At 40.0% G+C, this 13070-nt stretch overlaps 1 protein-coding gene across 8 annotated transcripts in view; it reads left to right on the forward strand.

Moving 5' to 3' along the window:
* kiaa0319l (KIAA0319-like ortholog) overlaps window positions 1-12568 on the forward strand; it is a 24568-nt gene extending 12000 nt beyond the window's left edge. For all 8 annotated transcript variants that reach the window (XM_044334847.1, XM_044334842.1, XM_044334844.1 and 5 more), the window contains 17 exons: window positions 377-474; window positions 625-712; window positions 1608-1700; window positions 1811-1943; window positions 2276-2381; window positions 2580-2702; window positions 2828-2951; window positions 4144-4276; window positions 4687-4835; window positions 6183-6334; window positions 6526-6664; window positions 7373-7532; window positions 7638-7780; window positions 8148-8270; window positions 8477-8567; window positions 8727-8818; window positions 9437-12568. In XM_044334847.1, coding sequence (XP_044190782.1) covers window positions 377-474; window positions 625-712; window positions 1608-1700; window positions 1811-1943; window positions 2276-2381; window positions 2580-2702; window positions 2828-2951; window positions 4144-4276; window positions 4687-4835; window positions 6183-6334; window positions 6526-6664; window positions 7373-7532; window positions 7638-7780; window positions 8148-8270; window positions 8477-8567; window positions 8727-8818; window positions 9437-9633 — 2144 coding nt within the window. In that variant the 3' untranslated portion in view covers window positions 9634-12568. The remainder of the gene's footprint in view (window positions 1-376; window positions 475-624; window positions 713-1607; window positions 1701-1810; window positions 1944-2275; window positions 2382-2579; window positions 2703-2827; window positions 2952-4143; window positions 4277-4686; window positions 4836-6182; window positions 6335-6525; window positions 6665-7372; window positions 7533-7637; window positions 7781-8147; window positions 8271-8476; window positions 8568-8726; window positions 8819-9436) is intronic.
* Window positions 12569-13070: the final 502 nt, after the last annotated feature.

The raw sequence follows: 13070 nt of genomic DNA on the forward strand, positions 1-13070 counted from the left end.
TGGATAAGATTATAACAGCTCATTGTTTTCTTTCTCATTTTGAAGTTACTTGGAAATGTGTTAAGTTATCAGGCCTGATTATAAACTGACAGTCATTCAGCATGCTGTGATATTTCTGGTGTTCAGTAGTGTCTCCATCATCATACCTCATACTGAACACTTGCCAGAGAATTTCAAATCCAAACCGGAAAAATATTATACAGTTAAGGAGGAATGCACGTCATAATTGTGTAAATTGCCCGGTCCCTGCTCGACATGCTCAAACAATACCAACATCTTTCATCTGGAAATGACCCTTATTTGATAGATTTTAATTAAATGCATGAGCAGATTTGTTTAATGCACTTATTTATTTAATGTTGCTTCTTCTCTACAGAGACAAACTATGCATTTGACTGGCGTCTGATAACACATCCCAAAGACTACAGTGGAGAGATGGAGGGGAAGCACAGCAAGACACTGAAGCTCAGCAAGGTACAGCTTTCATATTCATGAATTCATGCTCTGCTAAAAATAAAACATGCAGCTGGAGCTCTATTGAATTTATAAACAGAAAGTTTCAGTAGTGTGTAAATAACACAGATTGTCTAAAAAAGATCACTTCCTCTTTCCTTTCCCTCGCAGCTGACTGTGGGCCTGTACGAGTTTGAGGTGACAGTGGACGGGGAGGGGGCTCACGGAGAAGGTTACGTCAATGTCACAGTCAAACCAGGTGAGGATTTTGTGAAATGTAAACCTTCATAGCTCATGATTTCTAGAGACTGTTTTTAGAGTTAGTCAAATTTCACACCTCTGACTCCTTTTCCTGTTTGCCCATATCGTTTTCCTGTTTTGCATGTGTTGTAATGATTAACATTTTGAGGCTTTTCCTCTTGCCATATCACATCATTTTGCACCAGAAATACAAGCACTAACCACCGTAAATCATAAATAAAGGGAAAGATTATAAAATTACACAAATGAGAAGTTGAATCTGAATCTGAAGTTGAATATTTTTCAAAGCTGATGCTGGCCCAACAGTCACAAACACTGCAAAATTATGTAATATGGCAAAAGCCTTAAAAATTATACAAATGCCAAACAAGGGAACGTTTCTAATGAACATTACAGTCGTTGACACAACTGGAGTCATGAGTAGACCTTGAGTAACACTGACTGAACAACTTTACAGCCTCAAAAAGTTCAAGTCATTCAACACCTCTGACGCTTAAAAAACACATTATGTGCTTACAGGATTAGTGTTTATTTTTTGCACCCACTGTTTCTAGTTAATAGTGTCTACTACAACATGCTAATGCTAATAAAGCCAAGCAGTAACATCATAGTTCTTGCTCTTAAGAAGGTCATGACGCATATTTGGTGTTACTGTCTTTCCTGTCAGTGTAGATAGTATGAGATGATAAGCAAGCAAGTCAACAGTTACAGCTCATGTTGACTAAATAAACCCAGATAATATTGCTGGAAGACGATGCTGCTTTCCTCCCACACACACATTCATATTTGTGACTTCTGCCAAAGTAGCCATTGAGTTGTTCGTTCTGTCTCGGTCAAAAACAACTGATGCGCAGCTCATTAAGCACATTTATTTCTTGTTTTCCACCTGACAGAGCCGCGGGTAAACAAGCCCCCTGTTGCCGTAGTTTCCCCAAAGTTCCAGGAGATCTCCTTGCCAACCAGCTCTACGGTGATAGATGGCAGCCGTGAGTCTACCACATGACACACACACGCACAAACATATTGAACACCAACCAAAGAAAGAGGCTGCGTACTAAAACTGAACATATAAATGAGTTGTCCTTCTTCTTTTCAGAGAGCACAGATGATGACAAGGTGGTGGAGTGGCACTGGGAAGAGGTCAAAGGACCCCTGAGGGAGGAGAAAGTCTCTGCCGACACCCCTGTCCTCACCCTTACCAGCTTGGTGCCTGGCAACTACACATTCAGGTAGAGGTGGACCTCACTTATCTCCATAGAGATGGATGGCATCTGAGAAATCTCATGGCCTCAGATGTATTTCTAAAGGACAAGCACAATTAGCAAGAAATGTGTTTTATAGTAATTGAATGTAAAAATAACACTGTTGCCACCACCGTGTATACTGGGACTCATCACACTATATGTCAGTCATGATTACAACATTAGAAAAGAGAAGAAATGATTGGCTTAAAGTTACTTGCTTTTATATAACTTACAGGTTAAACTGGTTTGTTTTGAACACTATCTGTTGTACAGTTTTATGTACTTGATCTGATAAAATGTGTCTTTTTTTCCCCCAGTTTGACTGTGAAGGACTCAGACGGAGCCACAAACTCGACGCAGGCCACCCTGTCTGTCAACAAAGCCAAGGACTACCGGCCTGTGGCCAATGCCGGCCCCAACCAGGTTTGAAGTATTTTCTACATAATACTGGCTTTCTTTTTTTGTAATGCAATAAACAACATATTTTTAATTGTATTGTAGCAGGAAAAACATCTATTTGAGCTCAATATGAAGTCCATTGATACATTAAAGTGAAAAATGTCATAAGTTATATTTTTTATTTGTATAAAAACCCTGTTTTTGTCATATTTGAACATCTAGGTCATCACCTTGCCACGTAACTCCATCACACTGTACGGCAACCAGAGCACAGACGACCATGATTCCCTGGCCTACGAGTGGTCACTCAGCTCAGAGAGCAAAGACAAGGTGGTGGAGATGCAGGTGAGTTCTTCTCATATTTCAGCAGATTCAGACACTCTAATTCACTGTGCATGAGAGTCAAGGGTAAAATGTTGGCGTCAAACACTGGCATCTTTTTGTTTCATGTTTTTTTTTTTTTTTTTCAGGGCGTGCGGACACCGATCCTGCAGCTGTCAGCCATGCAGGAGGGAGACTACACTTTCCAGCTGACTGTGATGGACTCAGCTGGACAGCAGGACACCGCCCAAGTCACAGTCATTGTGCAGCCAGGTAAACAGCTGCAGGTCATATACACCTCAACATGTTTGAATACAGTAAAAAGTTGAGAGTAATGTTTGGTTAAGATGAAGGTAGTCAATACAGACTCTGCTTCTTACTATGCAGTGTTCATACATTCCTTACAAATCCCTTTCCTTACTTTGATTTATTTATCTGTCATTTGCTGGTGTTTCTTTTTTTTAAGTTTATTTAATCAGCTGGATTTTTGCACTGCTTGAAGACAGACTTGACTCCTTATCTTGACATAATAAGTCACCACTTCCTTTGTACTCAGTATGACCTCTGTTATTTCTTGTTTGGCCTTTCTACCGCAGGCTACTATATATACAAATATACACATAAAGTGTGAAGAGCCTTCTGAGCCGCAGTTCATAATGTGCTCTACTATATTTATACAGTTACATTAAGTAGCATTATGTAGCAGTGTAATCATACTTCTAATAGGAAATCGTATTTGCCTAAATTTCGAAAGAAACAGCCTTTTGACGGAGTGAACTGGAGGTATACGTGGCTGCACGTCTACATTCAACCTGTTAAGCAGCTAGCGAGGCTGGCGAGAAGACTGTAGACTGCAGACACACACCGGCAAGAAGTTCTTGCAGTATTTGAACAGGACCTGTTATGTAAACATACATCGACCTGCAAGGTCAAACCATGTCAACCACTTGAGTCATAATATCTAAAAGAAATGGTGTGTTGTTAGAAAATCCAGGTATTTCAGAGCAGGACTGCAGTTCTCTAATCACACACTGACCTTTATAAATGTATCAGGTACTTTATTATAGAGTTTATTATAGAAGTCCTTTTATATCACAGTTGGTTTTCTCTACTGTGTGATCTTTTAGATGGTATATAATGGGATGTTTTTTTCATTAGTTATGAAGAATATTGCTTTTCCTTCTTAGCCTTTCATTTTTAAATAAAGCATTTTTCGATTAAACTATTGGTACATTTGTCAAATACGGTAAATGTCAGACACTAATCTGATCTGGATGAAGCATTGACTCACCAAGACTTATGGCTCAAAACTTCATAGTTTGAGAGGCCATTTTTTTTCTGTTTTACTGATCCTATTTAAATAATAGCTGAGATGTGCTTTGTTAGCTTGTATAGATTGCGGAAGACAGCGTTTCACAAGATTTTTCTCACTTCATCCTGATTTTTCTGTCTCTCCATCCTCCAGAAAACAATAAGGCACCAGTAGCAGATGCAGGACCGGAGAAAGAGCTGACTCTGCCAGTTGATCGAACCACGCTGGACGGCAGTAAGAGCAGCGATGACCAGAAGATTGCCACCTACCACTGGAAACAGACCAAGTTAGTTATATACAAGCTTATGTACACATCTGTACCAGCACTTCAGTGATTCAGTATTACACTTTTATAAAGTTGGAGGATTTTAACTAAACTAAAATAACCGTGATAACATCACCAGTTATTATTCCGGACTTTAGAAAGTTCCCTACAGAAACACAATAGACATGAAACATATTTTTTACGAACTGACTAGTAGTTCCTATGTTTAGTAAACATAACAGAACTCGATGTGTAGAAATGATTCGGGTTCCTCTTTAAAACCTCCGCTGCAAATATAATATATTAGAATTAAACATATAAAAGATCTGATACGTTCTACACATCTTCAGCGTCATTCAGGTTAATATACAGAAAATTCTCTCCGTCACAGTTTTTCCCTCTCTGTTTCTGTCTGTCTGCTCCTCCAACAGGGGTCCTGATGGCGTGAAGATCGAGAATGCAGACAGTGCTGTTGCCACGGTGACAGGTCTCCAGGTTGGCAGATACGAGTTCACCCTGACAGTAACTGATGAGAGGAAGCTGCAGAGTAGCGACACTGTCGTAGTCATCGTCAGAGAAGGTTAGAGCGTGTGTGTGTGTGTGTGTGTGTGTGTGTGTGTGTGTGTGTGTGTGTGTGTGTATGGACTAATCCTCTTCTTTGTTGGAAAATAAATGTTTGGGGTCGGAGACAGACAGGCGAGGATTGTGGATGTTGTTTATACACTTCCATGGTTTTTAATGGAAAAGTTGGTATAATCTCAAGTATTCTGTTTTAGATAAGAGAATGGTGAGTTTGTATGGTCAGGGCATGTTTTTGAACTTTTAGTTTTAACGTGCTCACTGTATGCTAAACCTTAGAGGAAATGTTAATACTAATAACTGAAAACAGTCCATAGAACATAGCAGCAATAATCATCTTTGCATGTGTAAATGGTAAGACTTGAAGCATGCAGATATTTTACAGCATATTCTTCACCATAATGTATAGTTCTTTCTGATTGTTACAACAGGAATGTGGGGATTTTTGGAATTTCATAATGCCTTTTGATAATTACATGAAGTGGACATAATAACATGTACAAAGTAATAAGACATATCTGAATTTGACTCTTTTTTTAAATTAATTTTTGTGGTATGAACCAACACAAACAATCTCTATATCAAGAGAATTGTACATAATAACAGTAAAAAGATATATAAATATGGGAAGAAAAAACAAACAGACAGATACAACATATAACAGGCATATACTAATTTCGTTTACCTTCAGTGCAGCCCAGAAAGTGTCCTTGTTGTCCTGTGATCTAAATCCTCCCAGTAGCACATCAGTTCATCTCATTAACACGCTTGAAAAACTCCTCCCATTTGACCACATACCGATTCACCCTGACTCTTATTCTAAATGAGACTTTCTCAGACGAGGCCACCTTGCCTAGCTGAGTAATCCATTCATGAAGAATATATATCATGGCACCTTGGCTGTGAAACACACAGTCACCAAGTTTTGCAGTGTCTTGATGGAGTGGATGTCACTTTCTGTTTTTCGCTGGGTTCCAGCTGGGTACCTTTCTCTCACCTCATTTCCTGTCACCTCTCTACTGTCAGTTCTCTAATTGAGACATAACAAATGGAGGTGAAGTAATTGTCTGCTTTGCCTTTTGAAAGTGAATGGCAGGTATTTGAAAAAACATATGATGTTGGAGGATAATCAACAAGGCACAGTCTGTGCAATTTGTAGTGACCAAAGCAACGACGGGTATTAATGTGATCTAAACCATGTACAAAATACTGGGTACATTTTCCGCTTCAGCAAGTCATAACGGCTTTTACTGCACTTGGATCCACCTCAGTGAATGAATATACAGATATTCATAGATTTCCCGTTAAGTCTCTACATTCATTGTCTTTCATTATGTTTTTCTACCAGAACTGGACCAGCCACCTGTGGCTCATGTGTTGTCGAGTGCGTCCATCTCTCTGCCTGTCAAGACCGCCACTCTGGATGGATCTCATTCCACTGATGACAAAGGTGGAGTCAGCTACTTGTGGGCCAGAGACGACAGCAGCCCCGCCGCTGGGGTGAGACTGACACTCATACCGGTTTATCTCTGAACTGGTTCATAATAGTTAATGATTAAGCCTGAGCCTAAGCGAGCATACGAAAATCAAAAGTGTTAAATGACACTATAACAGCAAACTGGTGATGTACCTTTTTTATAAGCAAATTTGGACATTCAAAGATTATATAAGTTTGTTTTTTGTTCCAACAGGATGTGCTGAACAACTCCGACCACCAGGCAGTGCTGTTTCTGGGAAACCTGGTAGCTGGGAAGTACAGCTTCACCCTGACTGTAACTGACAGTAAAGGACAGACCAGCACAGACAGAGGCACAGTGGAGGTCAAACCAGGTAAACTGAATGAAAATACATAAACCCACTATATATATATATATATATATACACACACACACACACACAAAGAGACAAACAGACATGCTATTTTAGATCTACTTTTGTTGATGTGCCCTTGCTGTTCTGGGTCAGTTTCATTGTTTGATGGTGCATTTAAAGTTTTCACATCATCACAGTCTTACTGTTGCATACTAACACATACATGTACTGAATGCGACAAACTGCAGCAGATTTTTTGGAGTAATTGAAAGGCATTCTGACCGAACACCATCATAAAACTACAACATTTACATTGAGCATTACTGCTTGATTTTTTTTAACAGTGTAAGAATATCACAGAGTATATATATTTTTTCCTTCAAACAAGTGTGTGCAAATGGTCTCCACACAGTAAGAGACTCAACAACCAACAGCAGAAGGTTGTACAGGTCAGTGTGCAACATACGGTGTGCAGACACACACTCAGCCAGAGACTAATCCGTTGCTCGGCGCTCTGGCCTCTTTCCCAGATTTCAGAGTGTCAGATGGATCCTGCAATCAGCCTGTTATTCTCATGTCAGTCTCTTCTTCTCCTTGTTACTTTTTCTTTCCCACTATTCCCTTCTCCACCCCCCCACCCCGCCTCCTGCCCCCCTCCCTTCCATGTCTCTTCTTTGTTTTAATCTCCTCTCTAACCTTTTCTCTCTCTCTCTCTCTCTCTGTCAGACGTATGGGAGCGTGACCTGGTGGAGCTGGTGTTGGAGATCTCTGTATCCCAGGTCTCCCACCGTCAACGTGACATGCTGCTGCGCCAGGTCGGGGTGTTACTGGGTGTGCTCGACAGCGACATCATTGTGCGAGAGATCAGTGCGTTTAATGAGCACAGGTGACTAGTTTTTATTTCTAGACTTAAATCCACTTACCTATCTGACTTTTTGGACATTACTATATCCAAGTAAACTTTAAATTGACTTTCTTCTGTCCTCCTCAGTACTCGTTTGGTCTTCCTGGTGTCAGGTGGTCCAGGGCGCCCTCCTCTGTCTGGCCACAGCGTTGCACTCAGCCTACGTAACAAGCTGCGTAAACAAAAGAATGACTTCCTCATTTACAAGGCACGACGGGTGGATACAGTCAGTGAGTACTGAATAAAGTAAAAAAACACACAACAAAGTAAAAAAAAAAACTAAAGTAAGAGAGGTTGTCGATGAGATTATGTGATTCTGCTGGACGTATATTTAAGATTGGAGTACATATCAGATTATAAATCATCTAATGCAGGCTGCTTTGAGCCAGAGGCTACAGGAAGGTCATAAGAACAGATGCACTTTGACCTCTTTGTCTTAAGATAATGGTGAAATGATGACAGGGCTTGATAGGACTCACAGGTCAAATCTCTCAGATATTTGAGTTGTTGCATTCCTGCTTATTTTCTTTCGGCTGCCTCTGAAGAGACACTGTTTTTATACAATGCACCTACAGTAGCTTTGCTCTCTTTCTTCAGTCTGCCAGCTGAACTGCTCCAGTCATGGCGAGTGTGACTCATTCACACGGCGCTGCGTCTGCCATCCTTTCTGGATGGAGAACTTCATCAGAGCTCAGCTTGGTGACGCAGAGAGTAACTGCGGTAAGATGAAATGAGTCTTCATTCAATATTTTAATCTGAGAGTGAATCTGCTGTAATGTGGTGAAGTAGTGATCTTTAATACGACGGCCAAACTTTACCTCCTCACACACTTTGGACTTAAAATTGAACGTGATACTTTAACTGAAATACTGTTTAATATGTATAATAATAATTACATGCCACTCTTCTACCTCTTTTATTTTCAGAGTGGAGTGTACTCTATGTGGTTATAGCATCCTTTTTGATTGTCGTTGCTATAGCAACAGTTGTCTGGGGAATGGTGTGCTGTTGCAACAGGTGAGAGCAATTTCTAAAATACGAAATATTATGATGATTATTACTAAATGTCGTTGGATATATACAGTATATCTGTCATTTCCATGAAACTCTTGAGACAACTTCTACACCGTCTGATGATACTGTGTGGGTGTGTTTGTTTTTTTTCCCCCCTGAAAGACGTAAGAGCAGAGTACGCAGAAGCAAAAGCCGTTATAAAATACTGGAAGCTGACGAGCAAGACAGTCTGGAGCTACAACCACCGAGAGCTGGTAAGACACACATGCAGCAACACGATTACCAATTTTAGTTCACTGGAAAACACATGTAAAATATCAAAAATTCCCGGAAATCACAGGACATGACATCAGTAAATTGAGCACAATTTACCACTCGTACTACTCATGTCTATAAACCAGTTGAATTGACAACTACTTACCAGGAACTTACAAACTCACTTTTTACTCTAGAAATCTATGGATGTTTTAGAGAAGTTTATATTTTGAGTAAATAACAAGAAAGAGAAGTGAAATCTTAATGCTACTGTTTGTTGACATAGCGTCTAGAGCTGGTGGAAGTCTGCTGAGGAGCAGCTCATCTGGAGGGGGGGACAAATAAGGAGTTTTTTAAACTGTAAATGATGCAAAGATATTCCAGTAGAGCCCCAGAATAAAAATATAGACCTGGAAATGTGCATGTCATGAACAGATATATAAATGTTTGTTTGAAAAGCAACACTGGCATTTGTGGTATTTGAGTAATTTCCTCCTTTTAATAGCTTTTTTTTTTCCTAACTGTCTCTGTTACTGATGCAGATCAGAACCAATTTTAAGCATCATTCTGTTTATTTCTCTTCTCCTTCCTCTCTTCCTCCACCACCCACCTACCAGGCCGTTTGAAGCCAGTACCCGCCCCCACCTCTTCCGCCCTCATGCACTCGGACTCTGACCTGGACAGTGACGACGGGCAGGGCGGGGTCCCGTGGACGGAGCAGGAACGGGGGCACCTCCTGCGGCCCCAGAACGGCTCCCTGAGGAACGGCCAGGGTCCCGTGAGGGGCAAGAAGCAAAGAGAAGAGCTGCTATAGCAAGAGAGGAGGGGGGGAGCTCGCCGCTGCCCTCACACACACCTCCTCCAGCTGTCACACACCTCTGTTCCTCACGCTTCCCCTTTCTCTTTTGTTGTCGCTCAACACAAAAACCTCACGCCTCTCATCCATGAAGACGGACTGTGTGATCCCTGGATTTTAGAAAGAGGGAGAGAGGAAAAACATGCTGGAAACATGTTGTCCCACTGTCACAGAAAAAAAAAAATATACCACTATACTGAAATGTCCCTGCTCCCACACTGAGCCAGTACAGAGGAAGAAAGCTACCATTTTGTGAAGAATTAGGGGGGTGAGCACTGTATTTTGAAAAACTTAAAAGCATAACGTACACTCCTATAATTTAACACAGAGACATAAAGAATGTACTGTTACCCCTCTTACTGATGACACACGTTGGTTAGAGACTGTGGGAGAGAAGACTTAATCTGAGTGACACTTGACTTTCGGGAAGGGGGGGGGGGGGCGGACGAAACAAAAAGAAACTCTGCTTCAATGACACGAAAAACCAGCGAGCCCACATGACACGCTCACACCTTGCCTCTCGTAGACACGCATGTACGCACACAAACACACTCTTCATGTTTTCACACTGTTCCAGGTCAATGTGATGCTACCAAACACTGCCATGTTAAAAGAGAAAACAAAACAATGGTTAACTCTGCTCTAATTATTTTTGTTAATAGCAGAAAAAATGGTGACTCAGCGGAAGGAACAACCAAAACAGAGCAACCAACAGCAATGGACCCCCTTCCAAAAAAAACAAAAAAAAACAAACAAAAAAACGTGCATGAAGAGTGACAGATTGCAGTTCTGGTACCGTTCGATACCGGGATGATCGCCTGCATGTTTGTTTGTTGAGTGTATGTGTGCGCCCGACACGGTGTGATTTTTCGCGGCTGCTGTGCCAAAAGTTGTTTCTTCAGAGCAGTTTGTATGTTTTTATGTCTGTTAATTAACCCACGTGAAGAGTCACAGATGTGTTTGATTGTTTCTCATTTATGGCGGTCAGATGCGGAGAACGTTAGGAAGAAAAAAAAAAATAATGCTGTTATTATTCTGGAGGCTTGCTTCTCTGTGGATTAAGTCGCCAGGACACACACTGGAGTACACAACAATAACGAGCGCGGTCTCTGCGGTCCTTGACAGAGGAAACATAACGAGGAAAAAGAAGAAGTTCGCAACAGATGGGACGAAAAAGGACACTGCTTCCTCACTCATCTCAATATTCATTTATGTAACGACTGCTTGAACCATGAAAAACCACTTTTCTGTTTGTTCACAAACAACCTTTAGGCTGTGATTAGATGTCGATGCACTTTGATTCCATGTCTGTCAGCTTCAGTCTCATTTTGTCTCCTGTTGGCTGAAAAGTTATGGGTTTTAAGTTGAAAAGTTGAAAAGCCATGAACGCAGGTGCTGGCTGCATTTAAATTACATATAATACTTAACTTTCTTGACTTTAGACAGATCGTCTGAAAGGATAAACTTTGGTAAACCTGAACGCGGCTGTAGTCCAGATGCACCTCAGTAACCTCACTTGGTGACACATCTGTAAACTTGAATCAATAGGTGTCACCATAATGAATAATAAATTTTATGAAGTCATTTTGGACTTTCTGTGCGATTTCAGCAAACAATGATCTGTTTGGCTGTTTAAGATGAGCACATTTATCCTTGCTTTCCTTTTGGTAAATACTCAGTTAGTTTTACTTGAATCATACACAGTTCTTAGGAAATCTGTTCGAATGGAAAAAAAAAAAAAAGATTTGACATTAATTTGGCATCATTACATTTCCATTTAAAGTGTGTTGTGCGTCCAGATGGACCTGACTCTGCTAAATCCCAAAAACAAATTATTACTTCCCACGAATAGGAAAAAGAGCATAAGGTCAATCTGAGCGATGTTTGCTTCTTCAGAGAGGAGGTTGCCATGGATACACCAGTAAACAGGACACCGTACATGAACATAGAGGAGAAAGAAAAAGACAACAAAAGCTGCTTCTGTGTATCGGTGAAGCTGTGTTTCTGTACTGAAGGAAACTTAAACCAAACGACTCTTCCCTGTAACATCTCACTGTGTGATCGCTTTGCATGTAAAATGTGAAACTGACTGACCTGTAAGTTGATTTCCACGTTTTAAGTCACTTTTTTTCTTTGTTGAATGTTAAAAGGGTATGTCATTGATTCAGTTCAACTTGTACTCTGTGTGAAATAAGCGATCGTTTAATTTTTTTTTTTTTTTTTTTTTTGCAAAGAAAGTGTCTATTTTGTATTGTCGAATCATCTCATGCTGATGTCAGTTCTGCTGCACTAGTTTAGTACTCAGTGTACATCAGGCCAAGGTGGAGATGTTTTCAGTATTCAGATGTGCTGAATTTATCTGCCCGTCTTTGGCCGACTTGTGTGAGGCAAAGTAAAAATCAAGCGCACCTAAGTGCCAACTCTGTAAAATGTCATCTCTTGAACATTATGAAATAATGTCGTCATCTTCCCGTCTTCTTTGCACATCATGAGAAAAAGTTTATGGAAGACATATCCAGATTGGATGTTGATTCACTCTCAAAACCTCCAAATTATTTCAATCTTTCAATCTGTGTACTTTTTCCCAAAACTCAAATTGGAAAGGTCATTTTTTTTTATAACTATCTGGCAATACAAAATTCAACATTTCTTCTGTTACACCTACACGATTGGGCAGCCACAGCTTGAATTCGTAAGAAGTGAATTGACCTCGACTCTGACGGAGTCCACTGTGAAGGCAGAGAGAGGAAAAACGGGGAGCAACTATTAAAAATGAAGGGAGTTTAATTTAAAAACGTTTTGAATAGAGTTTTAGTTTCTCCTTCTTTCTGTGTGACCACACCTGATGCAACTGGATAATCTGTAAATTAAAAATAAAATGTTTGATTTTGTTCTTGGGTTTTCTTAGGGATGTTTGTTTCTTTGCTTATTTAGAAAAAAAAATGTTTGACTTAGATGAAAACTTTTTGCCATAATGAACAACCTCTCTGCTGCAGTTCACCACAAAGGGTTTTTCCCATTTATTTATATTTTAATAGAAAAAACAAAAACACTCTCCACTTTTCCCCAGCTGGTTATAAGAGATGGGATGTGACACAGAAAGATTCAAATGTGTGCATCTAGTTTCTTATCAGTTTTATATGTTATGGGACTTAACTAATGCTTTTTATTTAAAAACAGTTGATTAAAAAGGTAGAAGCCTGAAACAGGATTACACTGATTTACTAGCTGACAGCATGATTACAAATTCATTTTTGGACGAACAAAAATTCAGAAACAAAACTGTTCATAATGGCTTTTTGTTTCTTATTTAAATAATCGTAAGAATGTTGTTTTTTTACATCTGAATACAAAAATAACAAATGGAGTCGTCAGCACTCACAGATAAATGTGTA

This window comes from Thunnus albacares, chromosome 19 (assembly GCF_914725855.1).
Source record: "Thunnus albacares chromosome 19, fThuAlb1.1, whole genome shotgun sequence".
Taxonomy (NCBI): domain Eukaryota; kingdom Metazoa; phylum Chordata; class Actinopteri; order Scombriformes; family Scombridae; genus Thunnus; species Thunnus albacares.